Source organism: Aptenodytes forsteri, unplaced genomic scaffold, assembly GCF_000699145.1.
Source record: "Aptenodytes forsteri isolate BGI_AS27 unplaced genomic scaffold, ASM69914v1 Scaffold96, whole genome shotgun sequence".
NCBI classification, from domain to species: domain Eukaryota; kingdom Metazoa; phylum Chordata; class Aves; order Sphenisciformes; family Spheniscidae; genus Aptenodytes; species Aptenodytes forsteri.
The window spans coordinates 3,576,364-3,603,435 of NW_008795029.1; the positions used below are offsets into that span (position 1 = coordinate 3,576,364).

Here is a 27,072-nt window from a genome sequence, read left to right on the forward strand (position 1 = left end):
CACAAATGGCCTGTTTTCACCACCCTTGCTCACACCACACAGTAATTTGTTTATTTTGGTTTATTCACTGTTCTCCTAAAAAGGAGTGTCTTGCTCTTTGCATGTTTTAAAAATGCAGTGATAAAAATAGACAACTACAGTAACTCCCTTGGCCAACAATATAATATGTCTTGTAGCCTAGAAGCAACTAAAAACATGTTTAAGATGTTGCCGATCTCCCTCTTTTGGACTTCTAGCCTTCTACAGTAAAAAGGGACAAACTGGCCTTACTGATGCTTGGAGAGGGGAAATCTACTTTTATTTCCTATCAATCAGAAGTGGTCCCCAAAGCTATGCATCAGAATAAACTACCTTTTTAGCAGCCCACTCCATCTTACGAAGCCCTCTGATCCCAATCATGCATGTGTAATGGGAAAAGGGTCTTTTAACTATGCAGGTCCTAGGCCATTTTGACTGCATACAGGGGGTCAAACCCAAAGTCTTAAGTTCCACTCAGTGCAAAAGCACTAGGGCGTCCCAACAAAATGGCTGCGGTAGTGGATGCATTGGCACACTCTGCTCCAGGATTAGTTTTCAGACTGCTTTGAGAAGTAGCCAGGTGTGGTGTTTCAGTCACTTCTGACCTGGTCTTGATTAAGCCGACACAGACATTGATGGTGGCACACTCCTCTTCCGCAGTAAATTGCAGCTCAGGCTGAGGACAGCTGCAGCTGAATGTGACTTCAGGCCAACAAAGCCCTTATGTGAAATTCCAGTAAGTTCAGACACAACAGAACAAGGGTCATGAAACGAGGTCCTATCTTTTTCGTATAACATAGAACATCACTAACATATTCTTGTGACAAGTGTGATGTGTCTGTATCAAGCTGTGAGCTCCATTTCCAGATTGCAACCTAGACTGAGACCGTCCTTTTATAACCTAACTTCCATTTTGGGTTAGAAGAGCTGATTTGTATGAGAGACTAACCACAGGTACAGCCTTGTCCTGCGCAGCAAAGCAATCCCAAGGCATCATTTTAACTTCCTTTTAACTTTAGCTTTGTCACCCAACTTCCACTGCTCAAGCAAATCCTGCTAAGGACAAGTGTGGCAAGTCTGAGACGAGCTGCAAGATGAACTTTCTCTGGTGCTGAGTGTGTGTGTTTAAGGCTTTCCTTTTTGCTGGGAACAAACACGTGAGGAGTACAGACTCATCAACAGTGGCAGTTTCCACACTAAAAAGGATGCACACATCCAGAACTCAGGAGCTGAGAAACATCTGGTTTAACATCTCCTGTGGAGACTATCCCACAGACTAACACATTCATGGCTAAGCAGAACTGTCTGACAGAAGCTTTTCAAAAGCAGGCATGTGTTCCTAAGCATGCTTCTACTTTTTCATTATGAGGAATTTTCCATTCAATAATGCATTTTATTTGCATTTTGTGAACAAAATACTTCTCAGTGGTTACAGTACATTTTTTCTATCAAAATAAAAACTATAGAAAGAATGTGTTTTCTGACTTGCTAGCTTTTAAAACCTGACAGTTCTCCAGGATTTCAAAGTCAATAAGCTAAAAATCTCAGGAAAAAATAGCCTTACATATAAAATATTTCAACTGGTCTGTAGTGCCAAATAGAAGTGATTAATGCTTACCACACTTAGGGAGTCATTAAAAAGATTTCTTGTCTGGATGGAGAGTGGTTTACGTGCCTACCTTTATTGTACTAACGTGTCCATCCCTGCAATTCCTGCTTACACAAATAAACCTTTTCAGTTTTCTCTTCAAGAGCCTGCAGTAAATGGTACTTATTTGCTGGAGTGCTTGGATCTTTTCTGAGCTTTTTTTTTGTGGGTTTGGAGATTGTTCTTCTTGTTGTTGTTCCTAATTATTTCCTTCTTCAGGAGGGTGTTACTGAAAGGAGAGCGCTCGTATTGATTGGATGCTGTTCAGACAAATTGGCTTCTTTGCCCATTTCCCCACTGCAATGGAGTGGTATTCTTATCCACTTTAGTGGCTTGCTGTGGTGTATCTCTCAGGACCCATGGTCCCTGCGTCACAGCCATAGGGATTCGCATCTCGCAGCTGCAGACTCTGGGTCTCGGCAAAATAGCACCAGGCAGTGCAGCAAAGTGCTTGAAAACTCTGGCAGCCCTGGCTGCAGGTCGGTGCTGGGGGCTCCGGGCTCCATAGTGCAAATGCCCTGAGACTCAGGAGCTGATGTCCTGCGTGAAACTCCTGGGAGCTCAGGGATGTCCTTCTGCCCTGCAGCCGTGGATTTTGGAATCTCAGGATCTTTCTGCACAACAGGTAATAAAACCTGACACTGCAGTAGCTGCTTCTTTGTGGTCAGTAGGATGATTCACACAACATTGAAACACTGAGAATAAAAGTCAGTATCTTCTTTTTTGGCAGGTGACTTGTTATACCTTAAACAGCAAGTGCCAGCTGAAAGTAAAGAGTAACACGTGTTATTGCTGCGACCTGTACAACTGTGAGAAGTAAGTACCTGTGTGCAGTCAATGGCCTCTGAGAAATCCTTGGTTGTTTGTCCCTCCTCTTAAATGATGGGGGCGGGGGTGCCCTTAGACCTGGAGAAGCAACACAAAGGGCTTGTATGCTGAGCAATCCAGTTCCTCTGCAACTGAAGTTCTGATGCCAGCAGAGAAAAGGTCAGGGGTTGCGTATTAGTGTTGGCATTATTTCAGTTTCTTTTTCTTTAAACATGTCCATAAGCTCTTTGCTGTGTGATCAAAATCGACCACTCAGTCAAAGCCCTGTCAAAATTTACTGTTGATCTTGCAATGCAATTTTCCCATTAGATTTAGTGAATCCTTTTTTCTTCTACCAAACTGGGGGAAACAAAATGAATAGGAACATAGGTGTCTATGAGCAGAGATCATGTTGTAGGCATATGCAGAGCTCTTTTTTGTTAGCAACAGCCTCTGTAGGCATGGGATTTTGCTAAATTGTCATAAGATAGATACAGAGGGTCTTGTGAGTGTTTTCTGAAGCTGCCATTTGACTTTGTCATTACCAAAGCATGAGATGTCAGAAGATAAGAAAGGAAATGTCTGGATATGCTTATGAAGATCAGTTGAAGGTTAGCACAGGGTTGCCATGCAGCGATTTAACAGGAGTAAAAAAGGTGGTTAGGAAAACTACAGCACAGCAAAGACCAAGGGTATATAATGTGGAAGACAGATGAAATGAACTCGCACAACTGACTGGCCACCTGGCACATAGAGATTCCAACTGCAAGCAGCATCATGTCTTGCCACACACAAGAAACTGGGGAGATTTCCTAGAGCAGATCTTCTGCCTGACTCATCCTCTGCACACCTCACTATCATCTTACCATGCACTCTCATGCAACGTCTGCAACCCTCTACAGTTCACCCACAGTCACTCTTCTTTCTTTCCCTCTATGTATTTCTCATCTTCCTTCCTTCCTGCATCTCCTGTTTTATTTTGGGTTTGCCTCCTTTTCACATGCTAGCAGCCCTGAATAACCCCAGTCCTCTGTAAGCCTTGGCTAGCGTGCTGCCAGACATGAACTTTGTATGTGTAGAGGAATGAGGCTGGCACAATGAGGCTTCTACACAAGGCTTCTGCATAAAAGAGTAGCTCTTGCCCAGATCCTCACTCAACTAGAGAAGCAAAATTAAATTTGGGACTAGAGGGAAGTCATCTATGCATACATATTTCTCATGCACACAAGAGACACAAAGTGAGTGCAGGTCTATGGAATGGGTTAAAATCCCCTATGAAGGTTAGAGTCTTTTGCTTGTGTAAGAAGTGTTAAATCTGGACATGATGGAAGTATGCAAAACAAGTGACATGGGAAAGGTAGAGTATGCACAAATTTGGTACCTTTTCTATGATAGACAAATGATGGAACATCATAGTTGCAATGCAGTATGTTTACACGGAGAATACTTTCTTCCATGGTGCACAACTGACTGCTGCACGTTAACACTGAGTTGAATAGTCCAACCCAATACAGAAAAGAACAGGGGTCTTAAAGGGGTGAAAGCATTCAGAGTTATCAAATAAAGTGACTGAAGCTTAAAGCACAAGGTAACAACAAGGAGAGATCAGGAATACTCCCCCTCCATATGGAGATCCTCAGTGCCATTTTTCTAAAAGACATTGGTTTTGTCTGGAACACCTGGGACTGATCACTGCTGTGACAGTATTCAATGATATAATTAAACATGTGTGTTCTGCCATTGTCAGCAATCCACAGTGGACAGCAAGATCTTAGGGCACTGGCATGGACAAATCCAGAGTAAAGAAGCAGTCTTGCTGCTCTACAGACTTGGCAATTCCAGTTCATAGGATGGCTAGAGAGAAGTAGGAGGAGACACAGGACACGAAGTGACTTGGTGTCAGCCATGCAATAGACCGGTATGCAGGCAGGATTGCAAGTCAGATTTCCTCAGCTCCATGGCAGCTGAAGCTATAGGTTTATTTAGTTAAGCAACGTCTGGGCTCATGATAGGGCCCAAGTGAACTCAACAGTAGCGGATCCGCAGTGCCAGAACCATGCCCCACAACAAATGATTGGACATTTCCAGGAATTACTGTGCTTGGCTTCGTTCTTCCCAGAGATGTTGTGGGTTTCTCCACACTGCTACCTTCCTCTGCAGAGCTTTCCCTAGCCACCATCTCCACTGCTGCCCCATGCGCTGAGGATGGAGGAACACAAGAGTGAGCACAAACTGCTCACTTCTGGTTTCCACCATAATCTGATGGTAATTTCCTAACAGTGCAAAAACAGACTTGGCATTTAAAAAATCTTTCCAACACAAATAGCTGCTCTAGGAGCTCATTAGTGGGCTAGCATTAAGGCAGGTACTGGAAAGAACTGCAGGAAACTGTGGTTTCAAATTGTGCAGTAGGATATTTCTGACTTCCGGCAAGACAATGAGGATTAACTTCACAATGCCTGATTTACAATAACCAGCGCAGTGTAGAAATGTGAACAAACAAAGATTTCTGGATAGTACAATCCATAGTGTAAAGGCTCATCTTCATACTGTACTGTGTTGCATCTGTTAATTTGGAACCACAGACACCATAAACAAATGTAGCCAGCTGGCAAAATCTCCCTTCCTGTGGTTGAATTAATGCTTAAGCAACTTGCCTTCCCCAGTTTCAGAGATGCCAGCAGATTTCCAGGTGAGCTGGGAAAAAAAGCAATGCTAAGCATGCCTTAGCTGGTAGCTAAAAAACAAGGGCAGCATCCATGTGCCAGAACTATGCCTGTGTTCAGAGACCCTGAGCAAAAAAAAAAAGAGTCCCTGCTGGTGCACAACACCGATCAGCCAAACTAGGGTTGGTATTAGTTGGACTACACGTTTAATGCTGGCATTAGCAAGCCAATTTTTGTCTACAGTAGAGCTTTCTCCAGTTCATCTGAGCAGTGTTTGGTGGGAGCATGGATGAAGTACTTTACCAAAGAGGAAAGTAAGCAGGAGGGATTCAGATCCTCTGGTGCTCTGTATTATGTACAAAACCATTCCCACTGCAGTGACATTGTCTGCATTCCCTTTCAGTTCAGAGCAGTCCTCCAGCTACTATGAATTTCTCGGCGTGAGCAGCTGTCAGGACGTGGTTCACCTGTATAAGCTGCTGTGGTCCTCCACAGTCCTCAACATCATTGGGTTGTTTCTGGGGATTATTACGGCAGCCATTCTCGGGGCATTTAAAGACATGGTAAGGCTCACAGTCTTTTGCCTTATGTGAGGACTTCTGTGCTTGTTGACGTTATCAAATGGGTTAAAACCAAGGAAGCATAAGTGTATGAAGGAGGCACTTTAAACATTTTTCCTGTGTGATCTGGGAGTCTGGAGTCATATCTTTAGGCTAAGCTGTTGCCAGCTGCTCACAGCTAAGTAGGTCAAGCCTGGTCAAATACATGAATGGAAGGGAAAAAACAGGCGTCTGTGGGAACAGATGCTGGCGATTCACTTAGTGACATCTTTTTTTTTTTCTTCTAATTCAGCACTGAACATGTGGGCCAGCACAGAGTTCAAGGATGCTAGTTTGTAGATAACATGTAAACCTCAAGTCCTACATGTGACTATTTAACCTTATGTAGTTCTTTTCCCAAGAATGGGGATTAACTCTGAAGTACCAGTCAAGTTTTTATTTAAACAGTTGTATTCGGGTCACATTAACCTCCTCGTGTTTCACTAAGGAATGCCACCCTCTAACTGCTCCCTGTGCCACACCACCATGTTGTGCTGATGTGCATCACTACATTCAGAAGAGGCTGTGTGCTACGAGGGATTCTGTAATAATACAGTGCCTCAACTGCCTAGATTTTCTGATATGTTAAAAGGGTGAAGTAGCTGTTCCTGGGATTATCACTGTCAGTGGTCATGTTTGCTAAAGCAGTGCCTAAAGACCTACCAAGTGGCTCATGATTTACTAGGCACTCAGAAGAGTAGATGGTCCCAGCCCAAAAAGCTTCCAAACTAAATGGGCAGAGGCATGGGGATGGAGGTGAAATGCAGGAGCCGAAGGGAGGTGTGATAGCAGCAGAGGTCATCTTAGATGTTTCTGGTGACTATTCCAGAGGAGAAAACTAAATAGAAAGACAGGTGAAAGGAAAGAAGAGAGGGATGGAGCAGGGAAGAGAAAGCAAGAGAGACGGGTGAGATGTACGCCGGGGGGGGCAGACTAGAGGGAAGGGGCTGGTCAGAGCTGGCAGCCAGTGAGCCAAGGACCCAGTCAGACTGGAGGCCATCCAGGCCCTGCTCTGACCACCCAGCGTCCCTTAGCAAGCATGTCCAGGCTATCTACAACGTGTTGGGTGCTTAAAACTATGTGACAGAGCAGGGCCATATGAATTATTTGAAATTCACCTTTGTTAAGAGTTGCAAAATGTTTGCTGGAAATATTCCTCTCTCTAGCTTAAGGCAAACGAGCACCTTGAGCTTTCGTATGTAAGAAATGTGCAGCTGAGCTGTCCTTTATGTGAGGGGGCTCTTGCAAGGAGTTGATAACAAATGGACTAGATGGCCTTTAAAGGACCCTTCCAACCCAAACTATTCTATGATTCTATGATTCTATGAAATTGCAGCTGGCAAGTGAAGAGTTGCGGCTGCCTGACGGGAGGGAGTAGAAGCAGCTTTCCCAGCTTAATTCATCCCCTCCCTGTGAGAGGAGCAATGGCAGAAGGGGAGCAGAAACAACCACAGTGGGACAAATGGACTAGATGGCCTTTAAAGGTCCCTTCCAACCCAAACTATTCTATGATTCTATGATTCTATGAAATTGCAGCTGGCAAGTGAAGAGTTGCGGCTGCCTGACGGGAGGGAGTAGAAGCAGCTTTCCCAGCTTAATTCATCCCCTCCCTGTGAGAGGAGCAATGGCAGAAGGGGAGCAGAAACAACCACAGTGGGAAACGAGGGGAAAAGCAGCTACATGAGGAGGGGAAGGCAGGCGTCATCTACAGCAAGTCCTTGGTAGAGCACTGCAGCTTTCCAGTGCTGCTAAGTATTTTCCTCTGCCTAGCAGATGGATGCTAGTGCCTCCACCAAGGGCAGCTGTGGGAGTTGCTAGTGCTCCCCTGAGATGGGGGTGCAGAGAGCCTGCCTGAGTCCACCTAATCTGTCTCGCACAAACCAAGGCTTACGTAGGATTTGGGCTGATGCTTCGTAGCAGGACGAGCTCCAGCCCAGGCAGACCTCTGCGCTGCGCAGGGGCCATTGCTGCATTGCTCGCGAGGGGCGCCAAGCCGAGGAGACATTCCTGGGAGAACTGGGGTCTCCATGACCTGGCACGTTCCCTTGCTGGGAGGCAGAGCCTGGGTCAAGGTCTGGGTCCTCTGACTGGGCGGCATAAAGCCGTGCAAGGAAATCGCAGCAGCTGTGGACGTGCAGCTTCCCCCCAGGCTCAGCTGGAGTGAGTCTGTCAGGGCTCCAGCTGAAAACCTGATCTGAATAAGCTGTTTAATGCCTCCTCTGCAGCGGGAACGGAAAAGAAACCCTCACTAGCTTAAGGGAAAGATGAGTTTGTGTCAGTTACCTCAGCACAGGAGCCATGCTATGCTTGTGAAGTGTTACTAAAGCAGCGATCCAAAATGCAATGACCGCTCCTTGCTCCTGCCTGTGCTTTTTCAGGGTCCTTTTGAGTGACGTACCAGAGCTGGTTTGCTAATCTGCTGCTCGCTTTCGTTACGAAAGGAGTAACTCTTGGGGGAAGACGGGGCCAAGAAAACATCAAGCAGAAGAAGGAGAGAAAGGGGCATGGGACTGAAATAAGAAAAAAACCCTTCAAAATGTGTGGGAGAACAATTTTCTTTCTTTCAGGATGTCACCTTCCCACAGAAATGCTCACTGGCATTTTGCAGGGAGAGCTGCAAAGCCCACTGAAATGCCTCAGGGCATTGCTCCGAGATTGACTTCCAGAAAACACAGGGCCAGGCTGACTAGTCAAACAAAATCATCATGTTTATCTCTGGGGAACGCTGGAAGCCAAAACATGTTACAAAGGGCAGTGTTTGCAAAACAGTGCCGTTGCCTCTAAACCCATCGCATTTCCTGGACAGAAAAAAAAGAAGTGTTGTTTTGGTTGTTGCAGGTTTTCTTTCTTGTGACAAATTCCCTGCAGACCCTGGCACGCTCCCCGTGGTTTTCCTGCCTGCCAGAGGGCTGTGCTGGCTCAGTGGGAAATATTTCGTCCTCTCCCGACCCCCAAGGTGTCAGCTCTCAGTGGCCCCCGTGTCACCCGTGAGGCCGTCCGCTGTGATCTGCTGGGTGCTGGGGGAGCTGCAGTGGTTACAATGGTACCCTCCTTTTCAGATCTACAGTGTGCTTGGATATAGGACGCCGGCTAGGCAGTTACCTTAAAGTCACCTTTAACAAAAAGCAGATTAAGATACAATGTAAATAGAAGTATGTACTTGGAGTATCAAAAATGGTAAAACACAGTGATTATTTCTCACAGAAGAGAGAGGTAAAGAAATGCATGGAAAACTTCACTTGCTGTAACTAAGAGTTAATCTAGAAACTCCTTTCCCTGCCCCAGTATTTGTCTGATGACTTGTAGATGTTTTCCTGACACACCTTGCCAAGGAATCTGCCTGCCCTGAGTTTAGGGTTGCATTAATCAGAACTACTGATGGTCCTGGGGGTCTTGCTGGCTTTTTTTTTTTTTTTTCAGTTAGTCTCCTTCTTGGAGTCCTTATGGAAATCTGAACAGTTTAAATATCATTCCCTTATCCCCTCTCCTCTTCCCTCATCCTTCTCTAAAAAGGAAAACAAAATGAACCCCTAATTACTGAGCTACTTGCCATGCGTTCATGTCTTAGCACTCATGCAACTAAAGGTGCAGTCTGACGTTAAAAGTAGTCGTAGCTCAGAAAGAAACGCTTTGGCAGGTCTGTGTCAGACCAGTGAGCTGACCTGCCTTGCTCTGCAGCCACACAGCCCAGCACGCAGCGAAGCAGCGGCTTGCGTGGCCAGGTGGGGGGCAGCCAGACAGCCCCTCTGGCCGCAGCCTGGTTTCCCCACGCTCCCTGACCTGAGGTGCCCGCATGGCACTGGCAGCGCTCCATGGCCAGTTCACAGCTCCTTATCTCTTTGACTTGGGTGGTGTTTCAGTTTAAAATGTCTCCACCTACCCTTGTATTTTATGTGACTAATTTAACATAGTGTCATTACTGGAGTACTTGATAAAAGCATCTAACCAGCTTCAATACCTGCAAATCGTTGCTGGCTCCAGGCTGAGACCAGATAGCCTGATAATAAGGTGCTTTGATCAGTGGATTTGGGGTGGATGACTCCCGAAAACTGTGTTCTAGGACTGTTGTGATGTTCATTCTTAGCAATTGGGGAGAACTGCTGCTACGGATGGAGAGAACGTTAAGAGGACTGAGAGGGGTTCCTGGAAGGACAGCAGCCCTCAAAGGGACCCACACCAGAAAGTTGGTGACAGATGCAGAGCAGGCATCTGTGTTTCACATTGGGCAAAACAAGCATTTCTTGCCACATTTACGTCCATAGCCAGAAGGATCTGATTGCGCCAGACCTTCCCTCCTCCGAGGAAGGGCATGCTCCGGGCGCGGGCCCAGCCCTGGCTGGGGTGGGCCGTGTCGCTGGCCCCAAACCTTTGGGTCTGAGGCAAGCTCGTTAGCTGCTTCTCGCTACTCCTGTCTGAAAGGCAGTGTCTCTCCGTTTCTCCCCACCATATCCACCCAGCAGGGTGGGTAGAAAGGAGGTGATTTGAGGAGGGTACCTTGAAGATGAGAGACTTGTCTTCTCCCTTGAAATAGGCTCTCTGCTTTCAACCCCAGACTTTCTCTGTGCCAGCTCCTGGGGTGCTAAGCTTCTCCAGAGAGCTAAGGCCTAGGTTGTCAGGTAACCTCATGTGGGACATCAGTGACCTAGATGATGTTTTCCATGTACAAACACAATTAATATACCTCTTTCTCAATCACAAAAAGATCTCGCACTATCTCCAGAGGATGCAGTGGTTTATGTCTCTCACTGATAAATCTGAAAGGAAATGCCAAAAAAAAAAAAAATCCTGGCTGCTGCTTTCAGCATTTGTCTGGCAACCACCGTATTTTATTATTTCAGTAAAAAGAAAATTCCATGCTCTCATGTAGAGGAATCTGCTGATAAAAACAAAGGAGAGAAAAGAAACCACTGGATTTGTCTCGCTTTGCAAAGTAGAGGGACATGAAAATCTTTCACAGAGCTCTACTGTCCTTCACAAATGGTTATATAGCACAGGGGTTTAGGGTTTAACACAAGCCCCCTTTCACAATTAGCTTTTGCTCTTTTTTTTTCTCCCCCAGTTGTACTAGCTGGTTTAATATGAGCTATTACTTCCTGCAAACCTCATCTCACATTGCAGTTAAGGGACATGCCAATAAAGCCACAGGATATGATGAAGGATTTTATGCAGTAGGAATGAGATATGCACATACTGGCCACCCAGCAGCAAACTCCATTTCACAAGTGAGAGGGAGCTGTGAAGGAAGAGCAAGTGGTCTGGAAAGGGAGATCTTTGTAGATCTGTGTAGGAAAGCAGAGAGAAAAGACGTGAGGGCATCAGGTAGTTGCTATTGGAAAGAGCCTGTAGCAAATTGTGAAGGACTGGGTGTTTGGTGCTGGAGTGGATAAGAAGAGGCAGTCAAAGCTGTAGGCTGTGCTCTTCAGGATGTCAAGGGTCTGGAGTCCTGCCAATGCTTCTGTAACTGGTGCTAGGGAAGCACCAGCAGTCTTTTTCCAAGGGAAGAAGATTAAAATAGCTGTGTATTTCTGGTCAGAAGATTCACTCCAAATACACCCTCCTCTCATTCAGTCTGCTCCTTCTTTTTTTTGTAGTACCGGTATTGGTGTTGGAAAATAGAAAGTTGTTAAATTGCCTAGTTGCTTGTGTTAGGACCAGTTCCTGCTCCAGCCCGCTCTGCGCTGTGCTGATACATTGTTGTCTTCTGTGCTCAACAGGTACCTCTGTCCCAAATTGCTTTCAGTGCTGCACCTCCTCCTCAGATCCTGTACAATCCTGCCCAGCAGATCCTGACATACACTGGGTTCTGTCCTTCTGCAGCAACTATTTCTACATATCCATCCTACCCGTTACCTCTTCAGGTACAGTACAAAATGGCACCCTTCTTACTCCATCAGAAAAGCATAAGCTGCTACTCAGTACAAACTCTGCAGCGGTATATCTTGGCTCCTGGGGGTTTGAAACGAGGCAAAGAAGTTGGATCCCAACTCACAGACTCGTCTCTGGGACGACTTAGTCTGGGCCTAGTTGTTGGGTCTGTTCTCAGATCTCAGCCTTTCTCTGGTTATCCTTTGGACTCTGTCTGCTGACCAGGAATCCCAGTGTGGGATTAGAGCTGCGCTACAGTAATCATGAAGGTGAACACAGCCCCCATGTTGGGCAAGATAAAGCAGCAACAGAGGCATTGGGGAAGCCAAAGGAAGCATCTGATACACACAGGATTTTGCAGGAAAATTTACACACCTTACCCCACCTTACTCTTAATTATGGAGATAAGTAGATTAGGACTCTTCAGATGGAAAGGAGACAAGAAAGGGGAGGAAATAAGAGGGCTGTGAAACTGAATATGGAAAGGATTGTGGATGGATATTAGTGATAACTTCTTATCACACAAAGTTTTGGTTGCCCCAGTAAAGCTATTAGGTGGCAAGATAAGCCAGAAATAGGAAGTGTTTTTACACACCAGAGAAGATTCAAATGCCACAGGATGTTGTGGAAGAGTATAAATGAGGGGTTAGGAACATCAGCTGCTGTTAAATACAGGGATTCAGGTGTCACTTGCAGCCCAGCAAGTCCCCAAATGGCTGCCTGCCACAAGAACCAATGGGGGCTCATCAGAAGATGGACCCCTTTTTCTTTTAGCTTCCTATAAGCATCTATTACAGGCCACCACTGGGAGACAGGTACAGAGCTGCTATGGCAGTTGGTGGAGGTTGCTGAGCCTTACTGACCAGAGGCAGCTGGCCTGAAGGCAGGAGAGAAAACTGTCAGAGGTGCAGCTTTCTCCCCTTGCAGGAGGGCATACAACATGAGCTGAGTCAACACTGCTTCGCCTCCTTCAGAAGGATGAGGTGCAAGTCGTGCTCCAAGCCTGTGCTGCGTCCAGCCAGAGCTGGCCTGGAAAATGCAGGGAGTGGTGCTGAGGATGGTGTTTGCTTTTTTTTTCCCCCCAGAGTGAGGTGAAGAACATAGGGTGAGCTGGTAAATAACTGAATGTACTGAGACCCTGGAGCAATCATAGGAGTTTTTAGATTTTTTTAAAGCACAGTAAGACTGTTTTGTTCCATCCAATGGCTTGTTATACTTTGGCTGTGTAGTGCTAGACCAGTGGGTACCACAAGTTTTGCAATACTTCTTAATCGAAAACACTGCATGTTTAGCATGAACTAGCTGTGGACCAGCTCCCCACAGCCTCCTGGGCCAATAAGCTACCAGGCACAAGTACTGGGACATGATGACCATCCACAGCAATGAATTTTTAGCGTGCTCCTGGTATGGGTTTGGCCCAGGCCACCTAACAGTCTCCCAGCAACACTCAGGAAGGGGTCAGAAGATGGCAAGGGCAATGGACCATTCCCGGTAGGTAGTGTGCATACAGTCACACTGGTTTGGTGGTAAGAGTTCAGCTGCAGAGATGTGATATGTGGTGTGCCAGTTGGCTTCACAGCCAGAGAACAGTCCTTGGCACGTCTTACTTATTAACATAAATGGGGCCAGGCACTTTTGGAGACCACGGGTTGAGAGGAAAAAAAGAACATCTCTTTTTGTTTGCTTTTAGCTGAAAAGCTGTGCTGTTCTGCAGAGTTCAGTTAGCATGTAGCCAAGAGTAGAGAGAGAAGGGGATAAAACCAGATGAAAGAAAGCGATTAAGCTGAAAAGATGCATGTAAGTAGTCATGAGGATCAATTGTAACTGTTCAGTCCTGTGTCCACTGAGAAACAGAAATACATCATATTTTCCCCAAATTCTTAACTGCATTCCAAAATAAACACAGTTCCTTTCCTAGATTTCTGCTTTTTCTAAGAAGTGTGTTCATTTGTCTTCTCTCCCCTTCGTAACATTCAGAGGCAGATGCCACCAGCTGTCCCCAAGCCAGGAGAGGTTAGCGAGAAGCTCCAAAAAGGGAAAGCGCTTAATCCTTTTCCTGGGCCTGGGAGGGGAAGCAAGCCACCTTCCTGCCTGTATGAGCTCATTATCTTGTAGTTTGGAGAGAAGTAATTTCTGCATCAGTATATGAGTTAAAAAATCATAATAAACTTACTCAAAGCTACAAATGGTGAATGTTAGAAGCAGGCCCGATTAGGAACAGCCAGAAGCTTAACCGTCATCCGCTTCCATTACTTGAGAGCTGTGGGCTAAATCCATGGGGCTGGAGGTCTTCATGACCCATCTAAGTGCTCCAAGCAGTGCCCAGCTGCTGGATTCAGGCCTTCACAAGCCCTGCTCAACTGGTCCTAGTCCTTAAGGCATCTACAGGCCCTGGGGCTGGGATTCATCTGGCTAAATGCAGGGGCTTGTTGGCACGTAGGGATCTAGTGCTGCCTGACAATGAGATCAGGTAGCCACCTAGCCCCTGCTGCCACTGCGGGAGGGTCCAGGTCCTGTAGTCCCTGCATTACGTCTGTGTGGATGTCTGGGATATCCCATGGCATCCCAAAAGGGCTGGACACTTACATGTGGGCAACTGAATTGAGCTCTAGCTGTCCATAGTGTAGGAGACCCTGCCTCAGCTGGTCTACCCTTTAGAGTCCACAGAGGGAGCCACATGTAGATTATCTCAAGCTAAAGATGTATGATGCGAGTGCTACGAATGCACCCTAAAGGCCTTTCCACTGACTAGGGGTGGGATTCAGTTGCTACATGTCACTGCTGTGCGCTTAGATATCTATGTTCTGAAGCCTTCAACTGAGACATCAAAATCTGAGGCTGAACCCTGTATCCTAGGGGTGCAGTTCAGTTGCCTAAAGATATGGCATCTGAGGTGGCCTAATGTTCGCAAGACATCCATACAGGGCTGCTGATGTGGGCCAAGGTCTACATGAGACATGTATTTCTGGAGCAGCTGGCAGAGGGTGCCCTTGGGCATCTCAAAAGGCATAATGTTTTGCTTCCACAAAGACCAAGATCCACCTAAGGGCCCCAGGACGCACTTCTCTTCTCAGCGTTCCCCTTGGCTCGCCGAAGCTTTGGCTAAACGCTGTTCCTAAGCTCCTGCATTTCACACTGCCCTGCACCTGCCCCCAGTTGGGGCAGGGTCACACACGTGATGGTTCAGTACAACAAAAGGAGCAAAACCTTCTTCAGCTAAGTGTTAGGGGAAAAAAAAGTGAATTGATGCCAGTTAATGAAGTACAGCAGTTAGCAATCAATTACCAACTAGTAACTCTAGTTTGAAGCCTCACCTCAACCAGAGGAAATCCACAGCCATAGTTCCTCCTCCTGGGAACATATCCCACTTTGGGTTAGTCTGGCACGCAACATGCCTAGCCTAAGAGCTGCCCCCACTTGCATGGACTGAAGCTCCATTAGCTCAAAGGCTATGAACCTGAGTTCACCTGTGGCTCCCACCATTGAGCAGATTAATTCCTAGTCCTCTGCTGAATCCAGTATCTCACTGAATAAATGCTTGCTGGAGAGGCAAAAAGTCTTTAAAAAAATCACAACCTGAGCTGGTGGGAAACGCTCCGCAGTTCATCTCATGCTTCCTTGTCCACAAACAGAAATCAGCCAAATGCAAAAAAGAAAGGGTGATAACAGGAATGCATTTTGACAAATATGTAACCAGCATTTCTTTCGTTTACTGTGGCATGTGCTAACAAAATCATTCATCCCTTACTGGTACAGTTCAGTCACAACTAGTCTGGTAACAGGCCTGCCAGCTGGTCAGGTAAATGATTAGCTGTGCAGGGACTGGTGGTGATGACAGCAGTAAAGGTTGTGCCAGTCATTCCTGCCAGAGGAGAACTCATTACAGGAGCAATTCCAGGCAGACAGATGGAAACAGTGGCTACAGTTTGAGGGGGAAGGGAAGCAACAACTCCAAAATAAATAAAAAAACCCAAACCACCCAAAACCCCAACAACTATGTTTGGAGCTGCTCTAGCTAGCAGGTCTGTCAGTATACCTGCACTGCCTCCTGGAGAGTTACAGGGCATAATCAACCTTCCTGTCAGGACATCCCCATTCTCACTCACTAAGTCTCCCTGTGGTACAAATGCAGGACAACATTCTCCTTGCCATGGAGTTTGACCCAGGGCAGGAGCCCCTGCCGACCCGGAGCCCCACAGAGAAGCCAGGCACCGTGGCATGGGGTCTGCCAGCCCTGGGCAGCTCTGAGATGCCATTGTCCAAGTGCCAGCCCTGGTACTGGCCTTCTAGGTGGTGACTATGAAATTTTTTAGCAGCAGGGAGCAGCATTTACTTGCCCAGATTTTTCATTTCCCTTGAAAAAGATTCATGATTACTATTTTTTGTTTTGTTTTTTAAATTCCAGGCACTTTAGGCCTGAACCTGAGGGGAGCTGAGCACAACTCTTCTGATGAAGCCCATGGACTGGCATGTGTTGGCTATGAGGGGAGGAGTGAAATCCTGACCCTCTTGAAATCAATGGCAAAACTTGGTTTAAAGTAGTGGTAGGATTTTGTCCAGAACATTAGTCCCTACATGCATTCTTTTGTTTTAACAAACTCTGCTTGTTCCTGAACGTGGGCTGCTTCCTAAGCTCTATCTATTTTTTGTGCATCTTTCAGCCAAAGGCCCATTATAGCTGAGACAGCCGAAGTGAAAGACCTACAGGGAGACACATGCCTACCTGTAAAATTTTCTCTTAAGAGGAATCTGTATTTGGCATAAGACCCTGCATTTATGCAAGTATTATAACTGAGATTAATTACAGCTGAGATAATTTAAATTTCACAGCGATGCCTGGAAACGAGCAGCTACACGTAACCTAATCAGCCAGTCAGGTGCAGTGCCTCACCCAGGAAGCCAGAGCATCTTTTCCTGCAGAAATTCCTGTTCTGCTCTATTGCCCAGCTGTATGCGCAATGTCTATTAAAAGTGACTTGGGTTACAGATGGAATCTGTCTTGTTTCACTAGAAGCCATCATTGCTATACTTAAGCAGGTGCTTTAAAACTGAGTGTTGTGCTGCAATGCATGAGAAATTTAATCACGGGGCTTATTATATAACAAATATAATGGCAAACACTTAACGCAGAGCTACAAACGGGGTTGTAATCCTTTACTGAAGAAGGTATTTTTCTTTGTCTATATACAGCCTGCCAGCAATTTTCCAGGAACATCATCTACTGACATTTCTTTATCAGAAGAAACTCAACCTCCATCTCAGTCCAGCTCCAGCTATGGTCTTCCCCCCAATGCTCCAGCCCTCTATACACCGACTTACTTCGTGCCTGGAGAAAAGCCTCCACCATATGCACCATAGAACAAAGAATTTATTTCAGGTAGCTGGTAGGCTTTTATTTTGTTTTTAAGAAACCTCTGGAAAACTGTGCTGTGCAGGCACTAGACTTCCCAAGGAACCCACCGCAGAGCGTGTTATGGCCACTCTGCTTTTACCTGCATCTCACTGTGAGCAGAACAGAACCCTGGAAACGTAAGGGCAGGCACATCACCAGTGGGGTGACCAGTCACCACCAGTTTGCCTGCGGTCAAATGCAGTGCTGCTTTCTGGCTACTATAAGCATGAGTTTTTTCCTTCTTCAGCTTCTGGAGAATGATTTTTCTTCAAGAGGAGAAATGAGGAAAGCATCCCAGATACATATTCTGCTCTCATAAACCGATATAGAGGGGTTTTAGCCTGTGTTGTCTGAGTGGGTATTCTGAAGCTCTCCGAGTCAATAATTTTGGGTAGGAAGAGACCAAGTGTTTGTTTGCTTGTAGTATTTATTTAATAACCCTTTTTGGTGGAAGTGTTGTACCAATAAAAAAAGTGTGGCAATTATTTTACAATAAAATTCACTGTGTATATTTATACTGTACCTAAGGCTGTGTATATTTGTAAGGACAGGAAAACAAAAGAACAGAGGAAAAAGTACCCTACCGAATAGCTCTCTCTTTCAAGTTTCAAACAGAAAGGTTAATTTTATTGGGACTATTTTATCCAAACTTTGTGCCAGTCTAGTCTGCATAGTAAAATGTCATGTCAGTGTGCTAAAGATGCAATTTCCAGACTGGTATTTAAGCTGCACTTTAGTGTTCAAATTAATTCCTTATAGTCAAAAGAGGACCACAACCAAAACCACTCTATGTTAAACCCCAGTTATTTGTTTTTAAACTGATCAAGACCTGATCCAAGCATTTTACGACGACTGAAACAGAACGGATGAAGGTAGCAGTGCCATCAACAGGAACAAAGTCTTGTCCCTGTTGTGTGCACCCTGCCCCCTTGCTGTGCATCACATGAGCTGGGATCCCTCTTAGCCCATGGCTGCCATATTTTGAGGCAGGAGTGGCTATACCAGCATGAAAACCCATCAGACTGCTCCATCCCTTCACTGCATTTTGCTCCTGCAGGAAGGGTGGTGCTGCTGCTTGCTCGCTCTATAGATCTTAACAGTCTAGACAGCAGTGAAGCTATAGAAATTTCCTGAAAGGCCAAAAAGCAAAGCAGGGAAAGGAAGGTATTTCTCATTAACTTTTTAAGCAGCTGCTTCATATTATGAAAATATAAAAAAACCCTATATAAACAAAACCAGGCTGCTTGACAGTTTCCTTTGAAAGGAAGTGACACCATCAGACCAGCTGAAAACAGAACAAAGAATGATCAGCTTTTTACATAGTGTTTTCCACCTTTCAAGAAATTTGTTAATTTATGTGTTGTACCTCTATGTGTAAAAAGCAGATTCAGTACTAATACACATAAGATCAGAGGTTAATTTATATGGACAGCAAAAACCATGTTTTGTTCAATTAAGAAGGATTTTCTGAGATGCAGAGTTCTAGACCAGCGATGTTAACATCAGTGACAAGTTGCCTTACATGTATTGTTGACAAGGTGAGTTATATGAACCTGGTTAAGAGAAACAGAAGTCAGAGAGGAGACGATTATTTTTCCTTTAAGCATTAATTTAACACATCCAAAATGCTTAGTTCTTGTGCAAATGCATGCTGTGAAGAGCACAATCACCCTGATCAAGAAATGAGCGGAACTACAAATTTGCTTTTTTGCTCACTATGAATACTTTTTTACTCACTATGAATACTACCAGGGGGACCACCAGGGTTCATTTTGGGGATTCAAAGCCCAGAACAGACTTGCTCCCTTTGAGTTGAGCACCTAGACTGCTAATAGAAAAAAAAATAAATCAATATTTCTCTTGGGTCGAAGCACAGTGACTGAGGAGGAATGAAGGAATGCTTATCACTTTTTTCCTCTTTTCAATGGCATATAGAAGCAGCTGCCTCTTCCTCCAGCGTGGTACTGCTGTAGGGTATTAAAAACAATCCAGCTTGACACAAAAGACCCCCACTTTCTCTAATTCCCCAGACTTACAAACTCTGGCTTTCTCTTCTAAACCACATTTTGGGTTTGGGGGCATTGTGGTCTATGCAAAATATCTTTGCATACATGCACACATATGCACAGTCTGGGAGAAATTTTTGCTCTGAATTAGACTGGTTTAGAAAATGGAATTACAGTCTTTTTTTCACATAATATGAAGTCTGAAACTGCAGCGTACCACACTGTACCACAGGATTCACGTTTCCAGAATCCAAAATAATTCTGGCCTCATAAACAGTACCACTTACATTAACACAAAGGTCAGACGTGTTTGTGATTCATTTATGCCACATGGAAGTTTTTTGGGAACTACCACAGAAATTATACGAAAATGCCAGACATAAGACTATTTTGCTAACGTGCTTCCTTTGAAAAGAACAAAGTAAAACAGGGTTTGTTTCATCTACTTGGTTTAAAGAATAGTAGGTGTCTTCCAAGTTTGTACTGTTTTCATTAGAGCTACTCCAAGTTAAAAAGATGGGAGATGTATTTTGGTAAAGGACTAAAACAACCATGAAGAACACACAGAAAACAAAACGCTGCAGTGTGGAAGTGCTATTAACCACAGTATCTTCAGGATCCCTGGCTCTCACTGGAGATACTAAACTAATGTTTCTTGGGTTCTCCATCGTATCACAAGTTGATCCAGAGTCATCAACTCTAACAGAAAGCACTCTCAGGAATAACATGGTTTCCCTTGCTCAATAAAAAAAAGCAAAACCATAGAACTACTGGGTTTTCCTAGCCATGCACACTCTGCCAATAAATTATTACTGTCTAGTGAGTGTAAAGAGTCTTTTGACAGGTCCTCCTGTAAGTGTAAATGAGTAGGTTGGTTGAAAGCGGTAAAGCTCTGGTCTTTTCTGCCCTACTGCATTACTGCTGCCTAATTTGGTCATGATACGGAGCTATGATGTCATGCTGTCTAATGGCTAAGAGAGTACCCTCCTCTTCTCTGCTAAATAAAACAGGGATCCTTACCAGCAAGTATGTTTGGGATAGTCTTCTCCCTCTTCCATCCTTTCCTCTGGGACAGTTATATCTCCACAGCTTGGTCACAGATGTTGTTACAGGTGTGGATTATTAGGCTAATCTGTCATCTCCGTATTTGACTAGGCAAAGCATGACGTAGAATGACCAGGAACAATTTATAAAAGATTAGGATTAGACATTTTCCATGTTAACCCTCTGAAGCATAGGGTAACCTTAGGCACCCAGTATTTGGATTTCCACCACAGCAGATACCTGTCCTTCTCAGTTCATTAATCTGATGCAAGACAAGGACGAAATAAAACAAGATTTAAGTGCCTCAAAGCAGGCTAGGCAAAGCCCACCCCAGCTTCACAAGGATAGTTTAAAAGCTGAATGCACTTTATGGCTTTACAGCCTCTCCCGAGTAAACCCACACGCATATTCTCACCACACTGCAATTCGGCCTGGCTAACTCTCACAGTCTCAAGCCTCTCTGCTCCCACTAGGCTCACAGTGAATGAGGCAACCTAAAAATTAAGCAGCAAAAATATGTCATTGCCAGATAATATTCCCCAATTCTTGACACCTCATCATTTGCTTCAGCGGTTATTGACACAAAAGCCATATGGCTTTCAACTTATTGAGTCTTTTCTTCTAATTGTTTCCTGCTGACCCAATTTTGCTTCCCATTTTCTGTTGACCAAGAGCTTTTCTAAAGGTCACAATTGAGTCTTCTATCTGTGGTACCAGAAAGAGAAACTCTAGCAATAAGAATAGCAGCATCCATTTGCTCTCCAGCCCAGAAGATATATAATACTGACATAAGCACTTAAAACCCCCCACCTCCAAACAAAAAAACCCAACCCCCCCCGACTAGTGTAATCTCCACATCAGGCATAGCCTGCGTCATTACCTCCAAACAACAGAATACAGAATAATTTCATTACAGATGAATTAAAAACTTGTAATCTCCACATCAGGCATAGCCTGCGTCATTACCTCCAAACAACAGAATACAGAATAATTTCAGTACAGATAAATTAAAAACTTGTATGTAAATATTTTATTCTCTCATATTTTGCAAATCATATAGCAGTGTTTGGTAATAAAAAATAATACAGAATTATTATTTTTCTTCCAGTCCACACTCATATATTACCAGATTTTCCGCATTACAGATAAAACTGTCTCTTACAGTCTAAAGATAACATTCACTTTAGGTATATTCTGTACTTTTGGCTTATTTAATATTAGTCTTCTGAACTATTTACAAATATATTACAACCTTTAAACCTCAAAGCAAAGGAGTATTTCAATAATCAATCTGACATAAGGATCAGTAGCTCCTACATAACTTCAGTGTTTAAGAGAAACTATACACGCAGTGCGGTAGGTCTGAATAATTTATATCTTTAAAAAAAAAAGAAAAGCATTGAAAGTTTCTGACTATAAAACTTTCGCATTGCAGTGGTACCTACTGACCCGCCTCAACCGGAGGACAGGAATGTGAGGTGATGTCACTGTGCTTGTAGAGAGCCTCGTCTAAGTCCAGTGCCTTGTTGCTCAGCCTGACGGTCATGCAGCCGTGGTAGGACGCGGTGACCGGAGTGGAAGTCACAGGAACGTCTGTGTGAAAGGGGAGACAAACATCTCTGATGCCTGGTTTTGAATACAGACCTGTCCTACCCATGCTCAGATGAGCATCACTTCAATGAATTCAAACTCTCCTCTTCTCCACTCTGTGATTTCTACCTACCCCCCGGCCCTCTCAGCAGAAGGCAGGAGTACAATCCCAGACATGGGGAAAACGCCATCTGCTCTCGTGCACAAAAGCCCTTCTCCCAGGCTGAACCCTTCCTCAGCTGCTCTGTGTCTCTGCAAGGCCTCCAGTCCTGATGAAACTATGTGCTGCACAGCAGCAAGGCTTCACTCCAGTTGCACGCTGTGTTCACGCTGCTTTCCGTCTCGACGTGTCCCCCCCCCCCATCTCTGAACCCTCCACTTCGTCTTTAGTGGAGTTGTTATACCTTCCTCTAATGCTCTCCCTCTCTCTCTTCAAAATATCTGCCAAGAGGTTACAGAACTTCATGACGGGAAGGCTCCTCCTGTACGCAGCCTCTACCACTTGCTGCACTCATCTTTACTGTTCTCTGATCATGCACAAGGAGGCTGCTGGCATTCATCAGAAAGGTGCTGGAATACATCAGTTGAGTTGTAAGACTAATGAGACTAATTTTTTCTACAGAGATCCACTGGTGACATACTTTTGATCAGTTTACCAGAGGCAGAAAACAAATAGCAAGGAAGAAGACACTAAGTACAGTCCAACAGACTAGAGAAAATTAGTCAATATCTTATTACTAACTTCTGTAACATCATATACAATTTGACCATAAATAAACAAGAAAACCCGCACGTAATAAAGTAATAACACGAAAATTTACATGAACTGTGTCCTCTAACCTTCCCCAAAGGTTATTAGTTTATTTACAACCCAAAGCCGACCCAGTCAAGCTGGTTGTGCAATGGAAAGCAATGAATGTCTCAAAGATTATTTAACTTCACAGTGATATAGGTAGCTAAGTAAACCCCTTATCTTTACACTGAAACAAGGACAACCTGAACAATAGGTTGTCCTGTTGACCTGAGATCATATGCAATTCAAACGATTCTGCCTGGAGATACGCAGGGCCAAATTTGAAGCTGATGTGATCAAACACAGCTCAGACTGAGGACAGACTCTGGGACTGAGTCTGAGAGAAAGAATATTTGTGTGGGATCTGTAAGCCACAAAGAGATACTATAAATTTTTCAGCTTCCTTGCTGAAAAGTACCATTGTTTGGTAGTTGCTTAAACTAATCATTTTAGCTATTTCCTATTCCTCCCCATTTACCAAATTTTATCTGTGAAATTTGCTTAAGAGAAGGGGGCATCTGTGTTGTAGTACCTCACATGAATGTAAACTAAATTTTGACTCGGAAGAAGTTGACAGTGTTGGCTTAACGGCTTGAACACTCGTCTAAGGACTCATGCAGATTGCTGCTACGTGTGCCACAGGGCTGACTGAAGGACAGTGTGGGCTTTGAGATTAATTTGTAAGATACTATCAAAACTTAGTTAAAAAAAAAATTTTGTGTTATAATTGCAAATCAGGTCAAATATTTAATTTTCTGTTTTGACTAGAAATGTATCCGTCTGAAATGTGGTCCTGTAAAGTCTCAGAAGTCTTGTTTAAAGGCTCCTTCATCTGGTGGTATACACATTGCCTGGAAAAACACCTATGCATCATATAAATTACATAATTTAGGATTTACCAGAACCGAAAATACCATAGAAAAGGTAGTAAATGCCTATATGTTCCCCCTTATCTCTTGAAACTCTAAATAATATTTCTTCCACATCTGCAATATTAGCTGTACTTAGGATGGGACATACTACATATTTTGACCCAGAATTCTTTCTTTAATTGTGGCAAATGGAATAAAGACATTAAGCGTGACCACTATACTTCGTTTTTTCCACAGGGTATGGAAGCAGGGAAAAACCAAAACCAACATAATGTTTTCAATATTTGCGTGAGCAAAACTCAGATCTGACCATTTGGTATAGTTATTTAACCCAGAGTGATGAATCCAACTAAAGTTCTGAAATGTTTATTCTTTTGGCAAATGACAAGGTTTCTCGACGCAAGTGCTGGGTTCCTCTCAATGGCAAAAGCAGACCATAGGCAGAAATTCCCATTGCTGAGCAGAACAGGTCAAAGGGGGAAAGTAGCTAAACCTACAGAAGCCAGCTGGGTCTAAACAGCCATAGCTATGATATCTCACACTTAGTTCTGGCTAATTAAAATCTGTGCTTCACCCAGCACGGTTAGTCTAAGCGAACCACAGGGAACTCGGGACAGCAACAGAATGGGATTGTCTTCTGAGCTGTGAAAGTCTCTGCTGTGCATTTGAGAGCTACTTGAAGGAAAGCAGGTGACCTGTCTTCCTTGTGCAATGGCCAGCTTGGACAATTCAGTCTGGGGATTCAGCGTTGTCCCTGCCAGTGTGTGAACATCCCAGAGTGTGTGGCCTCCCCCTTTTAGGTGTGACTAGGAGCCATTTACACCATCGGCATAAATACTCCGTAAACTCTTGTTCACGGTGGGAACAGTCACGCCATGTGTCCTGGCACACATGGCACCTCGGCCACCCTGTTCCAGCCTGACTGCTTCAGCACCTACTAAGAGGCCAACACTGCTGCTCCTCCCTTGCTTGGGCAAGTAAGGGCAAGATTTTGCTTAGCTGCTGGCAACAAAATAGGATGTACTGCTGTGCATCAGAGACATAAGTGTTTCCTTAACTGCATTCCTCAGCAGTAGGGACTGATAAACCAGTTCAGCCAGAACAAGAAACAAACCCCCAAACTTGGCCAAAAATTCATGATTCATGATCTTCCAGGTTCAGAACAGAGGAGCAAACTGACCTCCAACAAGAAGCCCTGTTGTTTCTGAAAAGCCAGCAAAGCCATAAATTGTGGTAGCCCCTGGGTTGTGCCCTAAGTACGCTCTGCTGGGAGGAAATCTGTTAATTGTGTAGTGCTGTGGTCAGTTCAAAGAGAACATCAGCCAGGGAGAATCACCACACTGGGCTTCCCAAGCATCAGGCAAAACAATGTGAGGTGACTGGAACTCCCCACAAGGAGTGCTCACACACTCTCACCTAATGAGCATTAATGAAGCACTGCAGGAGCCTGTGGTACAGCTCCTATGGATTTTACCAGGTTTAAGATAATGACCCTGCTTACAGCTATCCTTCAGATAAATCATTCCTATTGCTGACCAAGCAAAACGTCCTCTTTCTGTTTTTTCCTCCAGCTGTCCTCAGAAGGACACAATCATTCCACAAAAAAAAAAAAATAATTGTCAAGCACAGCCTCACATCTGTTAAAACCACATGCCTGCATTGCAGACAAAGCCTGCTCAAGCAGAAACAGAGAAGGAGGCTCCCGGCTTGGATGAACAGAGACAGTTTTCCTGACTGCCAGCTCAGCGAGGTGAGTTGGGAGTCTGTAGTCCATGCTACAAAACTGGATGCTCACCTGGCAATCCTCCCACGTATGTCTTCACCGTTGACTGCAAAGAGCTCTCCAAGATGGACAGGCTGTCCTCTAACTCAGAGATGCTTAGTTCACTCTCTCCCGCTATCCCATCTACCCTCAGGGATAAGTGATCCTTCTTGAGGAGGATGTCCACGGAGTGTTCCTTCTTATCACAGAGATTTATTGCCAGTCTGGACACAACTGTGTTCTCCAAGGCTATGATGATAAACTAGACAGCAGGGGAAAGAAGAAAAAAAAGGCAGTGAGCGGAAGTATACCTAGCCACGCTTATTCAGGGCCAGGATGACCCCACTGTGGTCTTGTTCACAAAGATATTGCAGAGCCACCAGAGAATTAGCCTTATTACTATTGCTGATCGTGTTCTGATCTCACTTGCATAGATGAAAAACCAATGAACCAGTGGGACTAATTGTTAGTCGTAACCACTGGCTTCTCAAGGAGAATTCTTAGTGCTTCTTAAAGAGGTTGCTATATTGCACTGGAACCAAATAGACTGAGCTGTTGTTGGACTAGATGATCGTTGTAGGTCCCTTCCAACTGAAATAGTCTACTATAAATGAAAAGTTGGCTCATGGGTTTTAGTGAAATCATTCCTGATTTACACTTACGTAATGCCAGAATCTAGCCTTTTATTATGAATACTATTAAATCAGTAGCTTCCATCACAACTGGCCTTCCACAGCACCTGGAGTGACACCTAAGCCTGTCTCTTGACTACTTTGGGACTGTTACTGATGAGCTCCTTGCTTATGGCATTAAACAGCTTCTGTGCCAGAAAAACATAACAACATATGCCTGCATTCAAGAGACCAGTTCCATCTTTTACCTAGACCACATTTGCAAAGAGCTCCCTAGCAGTGTCTGACACACACCCGTAGGAGGCAGAACTTCGGTGTCAGCCAAGCACCTCAGTCTCAGACCGTGTTCTGAACTGGTGGGGGCAAATAAGCAGGCAGGCAGCAAACCTGACGACTGTTTTTTGAAAATGACTTTCAGTTGCCAGGAAATAGCAAGGAACCTCCTCTAGAAAAATGCTTAAGTCTGTACCTGTTGTTTCAGTTTCTTTGTGGAGTGATAATCAATCAGAGATAGTGATAAAGGGACAGACGCTTCTTCTGTAACTAGAGCGAACAGCACACCAGTATCTGTTGCTGGTTGAATTGCAGCATTTACTTCTATTTCCCAACTTGTCTTCGTGTCATTTCCAGAAGAAGGTTGCACTGCAGAAGAAGAAATGCGTAGCATGACAAACATAGGACTAACAGGTCAAATGGGTAGGCTGTGCAATTTCTGCCTGGAGAAGAGGACAGATAGATGAGCATGTGGAGGGACTGCCACATTTCTTTTACTCAAAAAAAAAATTCCAAAGCACCCGAACATAAATCAGAGAAGAAAATGGCATCAGTTTCCTCTTGTTACCGTCTGCATTCTGCTGCCTTTCAGAACGTCAAAGGACAAGGTTAAGCTTTTTTATCACAAAGAGAGATTCAGATTCCCATGGCTGTCAGTCCAACGCATTCAAAGAGCTGCTGCAAGTTAGGGCACCCAATTTTTGCATCGCTCTTGACTGTCCAAAGATCATTGAGGAATCTAAGTCTAAATCTGACACACAGGAAACATTTCTATGAAAGCCTGTATTAAACTGAAAAAGGATATAAGCATACTATATTGATCACCTACCTAACTGCTTCCTGATCACCAACCTCTCAGAAGCATGGGATGTTTTATCTCACCTGCTGAACTCTGAATTAAACTCTGGCATCTTTCTTTCTTACTGACCCAGTGCCCTTGTAATTTAAAAGGTGATGCTGGCTACAAAGAAACATTTCAATACTGTTTCTGCAACCACCCTACACAGTAGTATTAGCTATGCTGATTCACCACATCTGGAAATACAATAAAGAAGTTCTTTATAAAGCTTACCGTTACAAAGCCAAAAGAAAAGGATTATCGTTT

The 27,072-nt window shown here is 44.5% G+C and overlaps 2 protein-coding genes across 2 annotated transcripts in view; one reads left to right on the top strand and one right to left on the bottom strand.

Moving 5' to 3' along the window:
* Positions 1 to 17,339, top strand: part of TMEM255B (transmembrane protein 255B) — a 69,660-nt gene extending 52,321 nt beyond the window's left edge. The window contains exons 5-8 of the mRNA XM_019471213.1: positions 2,397 to 2,482; positions 5,543 to 5,702; positions 11,453 to 11,596; positions 16,794 to 17,339. Coding sequence (XP_019326758.1) covers positions 2,397 to 2,482; positions 5,543 to 5,702; positions 11,453 to 11,596; positions 16,794 to 16,961 — 558 coding nt within the window. The 3' untranslated portion in view covers positions 16,962 to 17,339. The remainder of the gene's footprint in view (positions 1 to 2,396; positions 2,483 to 5,542; positions 5,703 to 11,452; positions 11,597 to 16,793) is intronic.
* A 3,707-nt stretch (positions 17,340 to 21,046) lies between these two features.
* Positions 21,047 to 27,072, bottom strand: part of GAS6 (growth arrest specific 6) — a 45,842-nt gene continuing 39,816 nt past the window's right edge. Inside the window, exons 14-16 of the mRNA XM_009276151.2 lie at positions 26,164 to 26,336; positions 25,096 to 25,324; positions 21,047 to 21,638 (exon numbers count right to left, since the gene is read on the bottom strand). Coding sequence (XP_009274426.1) covers positions 21,487 to 21,638; positions 25,096 to 25,324; positions 26,164 to 26,336 — 554 coding nt within the window. The 3' untranslated portion in view covers positions 21,047 to 21,486. The remainder of the gene's footprint in view (positions 21,639 to 25,095; positions 25,325 to 26,163; positions 26,337 to 27,072) is intronic.